Below are 14955 nucleotides of genomic sequence, written 5' to 3'. Positions count from 1 at the left end.
TTGGGATGGCCTGCATAAATCTCTCATCTCTACATCACTTGGAGTACTGCTCTCATTTCATACTCATGCCAATCACACTTTCATACCACACAACACTTTTATCTATCTTATATTTATACTGCACTTTTCTGGATATTTTTCTTAAATCTGAATGACTGAAATAGCATTATATCATGGTGCAGGAGGGAGGAATGGTTCCCCATTTGGTCTCTCCCCCTAAGTCCCTGCTGGCCCCAAGCCCCGCCCTTGTGGACCGTCTCAGGTCTTAGTTTCCTGCATACCTCAGGGAGATCTGCAAGAATTGGAGCGGAGTAAGTGCATGGAGCTGGAAGGGGCAGTGGAGTAGGAGGGCACTGGGGGCAGTGAAGAAGGACAGAGTCATAGAAATGTAGGGCTGGAAGGGACCTCAAGTGGTCCTCCATGTGCTGAGGCAGGATTATCCCTAGACCATCGCTGACAGGTGTTTGTCTAATCTCCGGTTACGGGGCTCCCACAACCTCCCTTGGCAACCCATTCCAGTGCTTAACAATCCTTATAGTTAGGGAAATTATCTTAATATCTACCCTAAATTTCCCTGGCTGAAAACTAACCTGATTACTTCTTGGTGGACACGGAGAACGATTGATCACTATCCTCTTTATAACAACCTTTTACATATTTATCATATGCCCCCTCAATTTTCTCATGTCTAGACTATATAACGATGCATAGAGAGGGGCAGCGGATTGGAAGACGGTGGAGAAGAGCAGACATTAGAATTGAGGAGTGGAGGTATTCTCCCTCCTTCCAATTGTGAAAGGTTCATTACTTTCTTCCCTCCTGCTCTAACTGCAAGCCTTAGGGGAAGTCACCAAGGACTTCACCATACCCAGTGAACCTTATTCGACTCTTCGAATACGCCGAAGTAGATTTGTTAGCCAACTGTGAATTTCCAGACCGACTCGTGTTTAAATTTAACACAGTTTCCTGGGTTTTATGGTTTGTTGGTTTTTTGCTAGTTATGATGTTCTTACCTGGTTTTTACTCTCAATCTTAATGTCATCATCACAAAGGTTTGGGAGTTTTTTGTTTGGCTGTCTATTTAGATTTTGAACCACTACTTGGAGAATCAGGCAGTAACTCATACCGGCAGCTATTCTGTTTAGATGCAGCATACTCTTGTCCCACTCAGCTGACTTCCTGCAGTTGCAGTGCGGTGTGTTTTGGTGAGTCCTTAGTCATGAGGAGCCGTGATCCCAGACATTGCTTTCTCCAATCACAAGGGTCCAACTCACAGATGAGGGCAAGGACATCCCCAAGAGCATTCCATCCCGCTATTTGTGCAGTTGTGCCAAATTCTGAGAAGGTGATAATGCTGCTGCTTCGTTCTGTTCTAACTCTGTGTCTGTTTGCCTGGCAACTCACAATCCTGACAATGTAGTTGGGTTCTGTGCTTTGGTAGGTGAGTGTGAGTGTCAATATGGGGGTTGACTACAAATATCCACTTAGATCTAATTAGGGTTAATCCAAAGTGCTGTAGTTTAAACTGTAAATTGTACAAATGACACATTGCGTAGGCTATATGTACAAATATTGCTGGCACCACTACAAAAGCTTTGCACTCTGTAAAACAAGTGAAAATATTTGAAAGGGCATTTACAATAGATTTGTGTTAACATACGGATTTTTCTCTAATGTTGAAACAGTACATTTCTGGCAAATATTTTCAAAACTAGATTGCTACATCTTATTAAAAAATGTCTTGACTAGTTTGCCTCATACATGTAAGTGGTATTGGAGTGGCAGAAAAGGCATATGGTATATTGTACTGGCATCACTTTTCCAGCATTATCCATTTATTTTATTGTGCTGATCTTTCTATCTCTGAAATAAACCAATTTTTTAGGTATCTGTCTAATGCTACTTAAAATTAAACTTAAAGATAAACACTGTCAATCGATCTTGCATTTTGACCTTTTTGTTGTTGCAGCTCATAAAATAAAGCAAAGAAATGTAATAGGGAAGGACTAAATGATTGATGGTTTGGTTTTATTTGAGGGGTGCACTGTTTTTAATCACATTTCTGTAAAAATTTTTGGTGTTATTGACTTGCCACTTTTCGCAGGTGGGCACATGTGATGTGTGCAATAGCCATTCCAGAAGTCAGATTTGGTAATGTCACAGAGAGGACACCAGTAGACACTAGGAGAATACCTCTGCAGAGATTAAAATTGGTGAGTAGTAAGGCTCCATACATTCCTTGCCATTTAAAAATGTGCTGGTGTTTTGAAATGTATACAAAATCTCATCTCTGGTTAGGTACATTCACACACATTTCAGGGGGAAATTTAAATAAACAAAATGTCAGTTAAAAGAGAACATTTGCTAAGGATTGTCATATTGTTTTTCACGTATAATGATAATTTAGGTATTTTAATTCTTCAGCCTAGTTCTCGGTTGCAACCTTGGGTAAGGGGCCTTTGCCATAGGGAAAAGGAAGGAGAAACAATGAGCGTTTTCAATCACTATCCTAATACTGCTGTGACTGCTCATTGAGGATCCTGCTGAAACTAAATAAACCAGAATATCTCAGAAGTCTTATTTGTGTTGTATTTTCATGAGGGTCCCCTCCTCCCCCTCAGGGAGCCATTTATGAAGTTAAAATGATGAAACATGGTGGTCTCATGGTATTTTTACCATCTGGGAATTGAGGAATGTGCACAGACCAGATTGCACATTATATTGGACTAATAAATGGCTCCCTGAGGCCTTGAAAAAGCAAGTGAGAAACATAAACACAAAAGCTTGAACTACAAATGCTCAAACCCATCCATAGCCCCAGATAATCCTTCCATCCAGCAGAAAATCCCATGCACTAATGAGAAACCTACAAAAGCATTTGTTAAATCAAAGAGAATTTTCCCTGTTGGGTTAGACCTAAATTACTTAATTTATCAGTCTATGCGTCAATATGACACAGACTTCCTCTGAGAAAAGGAAAGTGATCCCCTGTCCAGTGTAAAAGAAAATAAAAGTTTGGGAAACAACCCCATCTGTTCTCTTTATCCACACCAAATGTTATGGAAAAAATGCTTATTGATATACTTAACCTTGAGCTACCCTTTCCTTGCTGTAACATTGTGAACTATTAATTGTTAATTTTAATTCATTATGCTTTATATTTTGTAACTATTTTTAATTTTGAACTGCAGCTTTAACCATTCTTAAAATGGAGGCATGTCTGACAATTGGTCTTTGTTCACTGAGATTTCTCAAGTTTTTGTGGGCTTTATAGACTAACTCTGTAATGCATATTGAACATTTTCCTAAACCTTTTTGGCTCCCTTATACAATCTGTTACAGAGAAACTCTGACTCGAACACTCCTTATCTAATGTATGAAATACACCTCTCCCCTGATATAATGTGACCCGATATAACACGAATTTGGATATAACGTGGTAAAGCAGCGCTCCGGGGGGGCGGGGCTGTGCATTCCGGCGGATCAAAGCAAGTTCGATATAACGTGGTTTCACCTATAACGCGGTAAGATTTTTTGGCTCCCGAGGACAGTATTATATCAGGGTAGAGGTGTATTCCCAAATGCTGTTTCAGCCTGTCCTTACTTCTAGTATATTTTTTGGAAGACCAGAAAGATGGTCAATGCCCTGTTGTCCTACCCTCCCAATTTTCCTGCATCTGTCAGACTTTCTTGTTTCAATACTGGCAATGTAGCCCTATTGTATATGGGCTCTCACTGTGTGAGAGAAGGCTCCCAAAATCTCATTTTTAACCTACAGTGACTGTTCAATTTGCTTGTCAGCCTCAAATTCTCATTAATCTGAATATATGAACACAGGAAGCACTGGATATGAACATAATGCTCTCATACTTTTGAGGAACCTAAACAGTCACAGATATGATGACAATAACTTGGTTGGTGATGCTTAATTGAGGGTTTGTTTTCTTGAGACTCTAGAAATGATTACCGGTAATTTGCCACGTATTGTGGGGATAAATAACCCCTATTTATGAAGTTCCCTCCTCTTGATGGGCTTCCTGTGGCTTAAACCACAGAATGGGTCCTGTTCTGTTCAATATCGTCATCAATGATTTAGATTATGGCATTGAGAGTACACTTATAAAGTTTGTGGACGATACCAAGCTGGGAGGGGTTGGAAGTGCTTTGGAGGATAGGATTAAAATTCAAAATGATCTGGACAAACTGGAGACATTGTCTGAAGTAAATAGGATTAAATTCAATAAGGACAAATGCAAAGTACTCCACTTAGGAAGGAACAATCAGTTGCACACATACAAAATGAGAAATGACTGCCTAGGAAGGAGTACTGCAGAAAAGGGGTCATAGTGGACCACAAGCTATATATGAGTCAACAGTGTAACACTGTTGCAAAAAAAGCGAAAATCACTCTGGGATGTATTAGCAGGAGTGTTGTAAGCAAGACACAAGAAGTAATTCTTCTACTCTGCAGTGATTAGGCCTCAACTGGAGTATTGTGTCCAGTTCTGAGCGCCACATTTCAGGAAAGATGTGGACAAATTGGAGAAAGTCCAGAGAGGAGCAACAAAAATGATTAAAGGTCTAGAAAACATGACCTATGAGGGATGATTGAAAAAATTGGGTTTGTTTCGTCTGGAAAAAAGAAGACTGAGAGGGGACATGACAACAGTTTTCAAGTACATAAAAGGTTGTTACAAGGAGGAGGGAGAAGAATTGTTCTTAACCTCTGACGATAGGACAAGAAGCAGTGGGCTTAAATTGCAGCAAGGGAGGTTTAGGTTCGACATTAGGAAAAACTTCCTGTCAGGGTGGTTAAGCACTGGAATAAATTGCCTAGGGAGGAGTGGAATCTCCATCATTGGAGATTTTTAAGAGCAGGTTAGACAAATACCTGTCGGGAATGGTCTAGATAATACTTAGTCCTGGCAGGGAACTGGACTAGATGACCTCTCGAGGTCCCTTTCAGTCCTGTGATTCTATGATCAAGGCAAAAGGCTTCCCAGGACTCCCTAGCATGCAATAGTGCAGCTTCTGCTCCATCCTTAAAGAGGATACACCTTTTATTCCTCTCTGTAGCCAGCCTCGCTGTTACTGTACTGTGCCTCCATTCTCCCCAATATCATTCCTTCAGTGACCCTAGCCTTGCACTCATGTGTATAGAAGGCTGAGTTTGTGCCTGTCAGGTACTTTGGTACCAGATATGGACTAGTCACAGATCCTGCTTATACACACCACATGTGTTCATCATAAGATCCTTAATGCTCTGCTGGTATGGCGGAAGTTGAAATAAGGTATTTTACACACAGTGGCACCTAGTATAAAACAGTTTAGCATTCCATTACATCTCCCCATTTAAGTTCTCCATTACTGCCATTTAAAATGTTTACACTATCATGCTGTCTTTGAAGTTCAGTACGTATCAATCTGTTAAGTGTCTTTGAATCGTACTGGTTTTCTAATTACACAACCCGAATGCATAACAATTTGATTATCTGGCATGTTGCAATGACTGGCAATGGTCAGTTTGGAACCCTTGAGTTATCGTCATCTTGTTCTGCATCTGACATCTTTGAGGAACAAACTATAGATATTGATGGTTTCTGTTAAACTCTCCACTGTCGGACTTGATTGCGTATGATCCGGGCACTGCATTTTTTTCTTTGACGAGTGGAGTTGTCCATCCCTTTTCTCCATCCGATTTGACACAAACACAGTCACCAGGTTCTAGACCTGGCAGTTCTTTAAGTGATGTCTGTTGTAAAAGTATTCATAAAGCTATTTTAGTCTTTTTATCTAATTTAGCTATTCTCTTCATGCCTGGCCACTTTGGAGATAGTTCTTTTCCAAGATTGAAACAGTAATTCTGAGTTATCTGCCCATCAGGAGTTGTGCTGGACTACATCCAATAGCTGCTATTGGTGTTGATCTGTAACTCAGAAGAGCAAGGAATGAATCTTCCTGCTACTGGATTTTCTTGGCTGTCTATACAGCTCTCTCAGCCTCTCCATGCACTTGTGGGTAACTGGGGTTGCTACAAATATGATCAAAACCATATTTTGTTCAGAATTACTTACTTACATTTTTCTGCAGTGAATTGTGGTCTGTTGTCAGTCCTAGTTGTCCTGGAATACTGAAGTGAGGAAAAAATGCCCTTCAGTTTCTTGACACTGCAACATGTTTTGTCTTTCAAGTACCTGGAAAAATAGTCCACGATGACGAGGTCATGATGTCCTCTGAATATGCATAAATTTGTAGCTAATATCTTCCTATCTCTCCGGTACAGGTGTTTATACACTATATGGTTCGGCATTGTCTCTTAAATTAAGATGTACTGGATCACCTTTCAAAAGTCCAGTATCATCAAATCCTCTGAGTTTTCACCTTTCTCACTAGGCCCACTCCTGTTGATACGCAGTAACTTAGAAAGTTGTTTGTCTTTGATCCTTTGATCTCATGCACTCTGAATGCAAAGCTTTTGTCTTTGTAAGTTGTTTCTATGGTAAACTGCCCCATACAATTCAGAATACCTTCAGCGCTAGTCAGAGTTGTGTCAGGTGACTTCAGCTCTGGGAGGGGTTGAAGGTGATTATAAGTCCCTTCTGAGATGATTGTGACCTCAGTGCCTGAGTCAGTTTTAAAGTCAATAGTCTTGCCTTGAATAATCAGTTTCACTCTCCAGGCAGGCTCTATGTCATCTCAAGTGATAGATCCCAGAAACAATGGCTCTTGATTGTTGTAATATGAGCCCACTCCCTGACTGCTTTGGTGCAGAAAACTACTGCAAAATGTCTATATTTCATGCATTTATTATACCATGTGCCTCTGGCTGGACTTTTGTCATCTCTTGGGATATGACTTCTTCACATTTTGTGCATGTAGGCTGGAATTAGTCCCTCTTAGCCTAGGAGTTCTCTCTCCTTGCCTCAGGGGTTTTATGATAATGACTTTTAACACTCAAGGGTCCATTTAGTGTTTCTAAGCTAGTTTCAGGTTTTTCAAATTGCTCCTGCCTTTTGTTCTGTCATTTGACTTATTCTGACTGCTTTACTCTCTGTATAGCTAGGGCTAGGGTTAAATCTGTCTTCAGTTGTAGTTGCTCTGAAAAGTTTCTCTGTTAAGCCAATAACCAACCTATCTCTGATATATTCATGTTTTGCATCCCCAAAATCATAGTTTTCAGCCAATGTATGCATAGCTCTTATAAAACATTCATCATTTCCCCCCGCTTCTTGAATTCTCTGGTGAAAACGTACTCTTTCATAAACCACATTTCTCTGGGGTATAAAGTATGCATCAAACATAGCCAGAACCCTTTCATAGTCATCTTTGTGACTGTTTTCAGTGAAGTCAAAGGATTTAAAGATATACTCTGCTTGCTTCCCCAAAGCATAAATTAAAGAAGATACCTATATATCTCCAATATCTTTGCGGCGTTTGTTTGCAATTTGAAATCTTACAAAATATTGCTTCGAGTCTGTCTATTCTGAAGATCTGTCAAAACTGAATTCCTCTGGGGCATTGCAGAGTGGCATGTTGATGAGATTCTGTAAGCCTTGTTGCTGTTTTCCTTCTGTTTCTGTTCTTACTTAGGTGTATGGAAGGCTGAGATTGTGGCTAGCCCTTTTGTAAGGGTATGAGGATGTTTATGACTTCTCCCTGCCTTTCATACCCATGTAGGGCCAAGGTATGTTCTGGCCCAAAAAACATAAGACAGGCATTTCAACTACCAAGTGTCTCTGTCAAGTTATAGTTTGTGATCTTCCCCGCTATCATAAAATAGGCAGCATCAGGCCTGGTCAGTACCCACGTGTTGCAGGCAGTGGTTAAAAATATGTGAGACTTGTAATGAAACTGTGACAATCTCACCTTGTTACAGATTTCATTACTAATCCCAAAACTTATTACTACTATTCATTTGTGGTAGTGCCTACTATATATATTTTAGGTACTTTCCAAAAGGTACTTAGGTACTTCAGAGGGATAGTCCCTGCTCTGAGGAGCACACAATCAAAGGACAAATAAGTGGATAAAGGTCATGGGAAGGGGAATAATCATAATAGGCAGTTTAAATGCTATTTATCTACAAGTGACCTTGTCTCACGATAGGTAGCATGGCAGAAGTGGGTCTTCAAGAGGGACTTAAATGTGGACAAGGTAAAAGCGTTGCAGATGAGCTCAGGGATGTCATATAATGCATAGAATGCTTCACAGAAGAAGGCACAAAAGTGAACATGGGAGAATTTGACGGATAGGGAGACCGAGGTTGGGAGCTTTGGAAAAGGGGATTGGGAATGGGGGGAACATGGGGTTTGACAAAAGAAGGAGGGGCAGATTTATTTATAGCTTTGAAGATTGTGTGAGCTGGGGTGAAGTCTATAGCAGAACGGGGCCTATTTGTGGTTTCCTGTGGAACCCAAGCATAATTTAATGGGATCTCATGGTTTCAGCCCCAAAAAGTAAAACTTGAAGGTTTTGGCTCAGTGTAGCTTTGGGTTTGGGTCCATTTGAAACCTAAATCACAGCTTATGCTCTAATAAATGTGTCAGTCTCTAAGGTGCCACAAGTACTCCTGTTCTTTTTGCTAAATCACAGAGTGAAACTCGGGTGGAAACTCCTGCCAACTGTATTACAAAAGATATTTTCCTTGGCTGCTTAATTTTACGTAGCTCTATGTGATAGAAACAGATGGTGAATTCCTGACCCCATTGAAGTCAATGGCAAAACTCCCATTTACTTTAATGGGGCCAGGATTTCACTCAGAGTACTTAAATATACTCTGTAGTTTCAAAAGAATGTTATTACTTTGTTTTGGCCTGAAAAAAGAAATACAGTCACATTCCATAGCAGAGTGAAGAAATCCTTGGAGGTATGAAACCAAACTGACCTCTCAAATACACACACACACAATTCCCATGGATATCCTGGGATTTGGCCCATAAATGTAAACCAACAGGAATACTGGACCTGATCCTCATTTACACTAAGGCCTGTTTACACTGCCAGAGTGGTGTCTTAATGTAAATGAGAATCAGGCTCACTGTGTTTAAATGTTTCATCTGAAATCAAAGTAACAGTTAAAATGTAATCATTAGCTCTCCTTTACTAAGCCGATATATTTAAAACATCTTCTCCAAAATCGTCTCTGAATAGTACATGATGAACTCATTGGCAAAATGCATTATCTACTTTTGTTACTATCTAAGCTTTAAAATGCTTGGATAATATAGATTGAGTTTCTCCCAACAGGCAGTCGCTGCAATGCTGTACTGAAACGTGAACATAATATGCCTTTGTTTCTTTATCTGTAGCGCTTCCTATTATTTTTACATTTGAAATCCTATTTCCCCAACAAAATAGAGGTAGAAAATGAGTTTTGCAATAGTTGAAGTTGCCCTTGGGCTTTCAGTGACCTCAAATTTGTATTTGACAAGTGAACTGAGAATAAGCGCAAGTGTACTCTGAGTGAGGAACATTATTTTGAAAAAAAATTTACACTGCGATGATGACTGATCTACAAGCCGTTCAGTATCTGGCTGATGCTGTAGCATTTTGTTTAGAAGCCTATACACTTTAAAATTTTCACCTGAAGGCAAATAATAGTGAGCTTGAAAGCCAAAGATTATAGTTTTGAAAGGTACATCAATTCTGAAAATAGAGAGGTTTCACAGTGGTAAGCCAAACGAAGAGTGGAATCAAGGGAAAAACGTGTTTGAGCTTTTAAAAGAATGGGCAAGTGTTCTCTTACCTATCCTGTTTTAATAAGAAAATCTAAAAATAAAATTAAATACATTTGCAGATATTGTTTGTCTTCTTTGTTCTAGTTTTGCAATAGAATTCATTTGTTAAACTGAAATGGAACTGTGGAACTACTGCAACTGTATTTCTGAAAGACTAAAGAAAGACTTGACAGTGTTGTCATGTAAAGAAGTATTAATTACCTCACAGCATTTCCAAAAATATTGCTAGAGGGGCAATCAAGGAAAATCATTATATTATACTTTACCTTATACGTTGCCTGGTTCACATGCTCACATTTTTGAAGAAAGAGAGAGGAAAGTAGGCAAAGAGATGGAGACTTGAGCTTGTTTAATCACATGTCCAAATTGTTTTAACATTGTAATTGAAATAGCTTTAAATAGCACAGTTTAAATTTAAACTATGTTAAAATACAGATGATACAATAATTGATCAACCTACTACAATTTATAACGCCAATTAAAATGTACAGACTCATTAAAATCATGTACAAAACACAATTTAGTGTACATATTTATGTTACTACCATTGTAAGATTTTTAATAAGTGTGATATAAAAATGTGCATTACCAGCTGTATAGTACTTACTGTCAGAATGATGTGATACAATGAATAGATCCTATTGCAAACTGTCAAATTTGTACATTGCTGTAATACTGAACCATAAAAACCTTTTGAATGAAATGGAAAATGTTAGATGGGCATGACTACATATAATACTTTTTGAAGACTGGAGGTATCTGTAATAGTGAAAGCAGAATGCTTAAAATGTTAACTAGTTACTGTGAATTTCCCTTTAATACAAAGAGAATAACCTCTTTGCAAAAGGAAATTGATTTTCACTTTTAAAAGTTTTTTGAAACTTTTAGGTTTTGAATCATTAAAAATATTCATGGCAAGAACTGTTGTCTGTTCAAAGCAGGCCTTTGCAACTATGCGCTTGAGAAATTTAATTCATAAGTTGAAGTTGCTCCCACAACTTTCACTTGGCTATGTTGCTGTGATGGGAAGCGCCACTCATCACTAGTCTGGCGCCTCCTGCTGGTCCCTCTAGGGATTATCTCATCAGGTCGACGCCCCTTCCCATGGTTCTCACTCTGTTGCTCTCTTTGGTCTACAGCCCCTCTCTCACCCAAGGAACCGCAGTATCCTCTTCATGACTCAGCCCTCTGGCCAGGCACTCAGCATCCCCCCCCTTCCAGGGTATAGTCCTTCAAAGTCTCTGTCACTCCCAGGCAGTCTTCCAGTTTACTGCCCTGCCAGTGCCACTTCCCCAGTGGCAGGTAGGGGAACCCAGGTCAGCCCTCTACTTTGGGTGCCAGCCCAGGGACCCTACAACACGCAGCCAAAGTCTGTTCAGTCCCCAGCCTAGCTGCTTACTCCTTGTGCTGCTTCCTACCCCAGCACTCCCCCCTCTCTGGGGTTTGCTGGCCTCTCTACTCCTGCCTCCCAGGGAGCAAACGTGGGCTACTTCTCTCTGTAGCCCCCAATACACCTCCCTTCTCCCAGGGGATGACTGCAAACTACCTGCCTGCAAGTCCCCTTCTTCCTCTCAACTTCCTGGATTTATGGAAGCCCTGCCTGTTCCTACACTGGTGAGCTTCCCCTAATGAGGGCTTTCCTCTCAACCTTCAGCCTATTAGGTTAATTGGCCCCTCTGGCCTCCATTAATCCTTTCAGGGTGAGTGTGGGATTGACAACCCATCACAGTTGCACATATACTTGTAACTACCAATCAACTGAGTTTTATAGTTTTACAGGGAAAGCAGGAATGTAAAATATTGTGTATATGCCAGGTGGCCAAATTAGGGTTGTTGGAGCATCCTTAACTTTTGGAACTTCCTGCCTTTTGAGGGATCGATAACTCAACCTTTTCATTGCATTATCACTCTTTATTTTTTTGTTTTGTTTAAAATAAATTTCTCTTGTTTTATTTTTAAGGAAAAAAAGAAAAATTCTAAACTATTTCAGTTGCAGAGCATACAGATTTCACTGACTGAACAAATTTCACTAAGCTATACTTGGTTTGGTGATGGACTGTGGTACTTAACAGACTGAATGTACTGTTTGGGCTGTGCTGGGGAATTCTAGTCCTGGTTACTAGGACTCCAGAAGAGGGAAATCAAAGGAGGGGCTGCTTGCAGGTCCATCCTGAGCCCACCAGAGGGTGTCCTGGAGGTGGTGATTGTATGACAGAAATGTTTCCAAATCAGTATTTTTAAAGCTTTTCATTCCACTATAAGTTATGATATTTTCAATTTTTATACTGATTTGGGATGAAAACTGATTTGGTTGAAATATAGGGATTTCCAGTTTCCAGTACTAGCCTCAAAGGGAAATGTCCAACCTGATTAAACTGCTGAATCCTCTTTAAACTGTAACAGTGCTTTAGTGCAGCTGTAGTGTAAGCAATTTCTTAATGCTCAGTGGTTTGAGTTGCTTTCTGTTGAACATTGTGAATGACATATAAACTTGGTAATATTTACGTGTTAATGGTTTCAAAACTACTGAACTAATTTTCTTCAGACTTGGCGTATTTTTTAAGTTCCAGTCAGATCTACAGACAAAGCTTCTGTAAGTTCGAAGTTCTTAGCTTATGGGTAAAGTTTTTGAAAGCACATTAGTGACTTAGGAGCGCAAGTCACATTTTCAAAAGTGACATAGGCACTTGGGCTCGTAAGTGCCTAAGGGCTACATTTTTAGACGTTTGTAGGTGTCTAACTACATTTAAAATAATGGGAGTTAGCTGCCTACATGTAAAAATCTGGCCCTGAGTCACTTTTGAAAATGGGATTTGGGCTCTTAAGTCTCTTAAGCACTGTTGAAAATTTAGGTAAGTAGGGCCATATCTGCACTGCCCTGCAGTTTGGACTATGGGAGTGTGAATAGCAGTTTGCACTAAAGTGCTGCACTGTAACTCTCCCATGTGGAGGCTGCGGGCAAAGTCATTTTTGAGTTATGGAACAAAATTTCTGACTGGAATATGAGGCAATAGAGTCTGGATGAATGGGAACAGGATTCAGAGTTAAAAAGTCCCAAACTCTAGCCCTGGCTATGCCATTAATTTGCTGTGTGTCATTTAGGTAAGACACTTTGTAACTACACCTCAGTTTCCCCATAGGCGATAACACCTATCTTGATTGGATGTTGTAAAGGTTAGTTGGTTAATGGCTGTGTAGTATTTTGAACATGTATTGTGCTATGGATTATTGTAAGTGCTTAGATACTGCAGTGATGGGTTCTGTATAAATCTATAAAATAGAGAGTTGTGGGTTGTTTATGCCCTAGTCACTTAAAATGAGTAAACTATGTTTGTTTCAAACTTCCAAACAAAAAATCCTCTTTTGGGTTGAAATGAAACCTGTAAGGTTTCAGTCCAAATGAATTGGACTGAGAAAATTATGAGCAATTTACAGAGGGCGGTTTAAAATGGATAAGTGTGTGTGTGTGTGTGTGTCTGCGCTTGCACACACGCAGTGACTTACATATAATAAGTAATAGGAGCCAAAAGAGCCTGACCTCTGCTGTGAACAGATATGTTCAACTCATGCCCTGGATGAGAGAGAAGGAGAGAGAGATTACACTAGGACTACATTTATAATGAGGATATCTAATGATAAACTATGAGAGCAAAGCTTGAATACATGTCACCACAAAGGCAAGATAAAAATGCAACTTCTTAATACAGTATCGAGAGCAGTGGTTTATTTTATAGTAGTTGAAAACTAGAGATGTTTAAAGTCTATTTTTAAAAAATGCATCCATCATCTTACATCACTTATCATCCCACGGATCAGTTCTTCTATCTGTACTGGAGCATATGTCAATTTAAGTTACAAGAATACAGCCCATAAATGTATTGTTTAATCTTCTAGAAATTTCCATTTTTATTCTCTGTAAGTTGTAAGTTCTTGTGAAGACATCTTCCTGGGATATGTTGGATATATTTACATGAAATATATTTTAAAGAAACCAGAACTCTCCACCAATGTCAGAAACACACGTAGGCATCTTTGTTTCATACCTTTATCCCTGTGAGTCAGTCATTTCCAGTGTTTTGTGGACTTCTGCTTGCTTTGGGCAGAGAAAAATAGATAACTGTAAACCTAAACTGGAAACTGAACACAAAGAGTTGTAAGCAAGACATGCAAAGTAATTCTTCTACTCTACTCTGTGCTAATTATGCCTCAACTGGAGTATTGTGTCCAGTTCTGGGCATCACATTTCAGGAAAAATGTGGACAAATTGGAGAAAGTTTAGAAAAGAGCAACAAAAATGATTAAAGATCTAGAAAACATGACCATGAAGGAAGATTGAAAAAATTGGGTTTGTTTAGTCTGGAAAAGAGAAGACTGAGAAGGGACATAATGACAGTTTTCAAATACATAAAAGGTTGTTACAAGGAAGAGGGAGAAGAATTGTTCTTCTTAACCTTTGAGGCTAGAACAAGAAGCAGTGGGCTTAAATTGCAGCAAGGGAGGTTTAGATTGGAAATTAGGAAAAACTTCCTAACTATCAGAGTGGTTAAGCACTGGAATACATTGTGTAGTGAGGTTGTGGAATCTCCATCATTGGAGATTTTTAAGAGCAGGTTAGACAAACACCTGTCAGGGATGGTCTAGATAATACTTAGTCCTGCCATGAGTGCAGGGGACTGGACTAGATGATCTCTCGAGGTCCCTTCCAGTCCTACAAATCTACGGTACTCTGTGAAGGAGAAGACTATGACCAGTGCCTTGAAAAGAACTTGCCAAATTATACAATCATCTGCTTTGGACCTCATACTTGTAGTAGGAGATTTGTTGTCCAGCTATACCGAAAGAAGGGCAGGAGACACCTGATATGGATTTAATCAGGCTGCAACTTTACTTTAGATGTCCGGGACTACCCGGCAGACAAAAGTGTACAGTGCAGGTAAACCCTATTTATTTTATTTTGTTATTACCGGGGGGGCTCCCCCTAGCTTCCCCTCTTTTTCCATTCATGTCCCTCCAGCAAATCCATTGCTGGGACCTTACCACCCCCGTAGGAGGAGTAAGGTGGGCTATAAGAAAGGGGGGTTGGCTCCCTGCCATTCCAACCATAGGAGCCCGAAACCCCACGCCGTTCCATTCCTTTAACCAGCACCTCCTTTTTAAGTCCTTTACCAGGCCATTTATCTGGTCACTGGATGCCTTCCCTATGGAGTACCTGCCCTGG

At 39.8% G+C, this 14955-nt stretch overlaps 1 protein-coding gene across 1 annotated transcript in view; it reads left to right on the top strand.

Moving 5' to 3' along the window:
- The window catches only part of KDM4C (lysine demethylase 4C), a 429818-nt gene that overhangs the window by 320235 nt on the left and 94628 nt on the right, over nucleotides 1-14955 (top strand). Inside the window, 1 exon segment of the mRNA XM_065406934.1 lies at nucleotides 2105-2213. Coding sequence (XP_065263006.1) covers nucleotides 2105-2213 — 109 coding nt within the window.

This window comes from Emys orbicularis, chromosome 6, assembly GCF_028017835.1.
Source record: "Emys orbicularis isolate rEmyOrb1 chromosome 6, rEmyOrb1.hap1, whole genome shotgun sequence".
NCBI classification, from domain to species: Eukaryota; Metazoa; Chordata; order Testudines; family Emydidae; genus Emys; species Emys orbicularis.
Note: the sequence above shows the minus strand (reverse complement) of the source record. Positions and strands in the feature narration are given on the sequence as shown.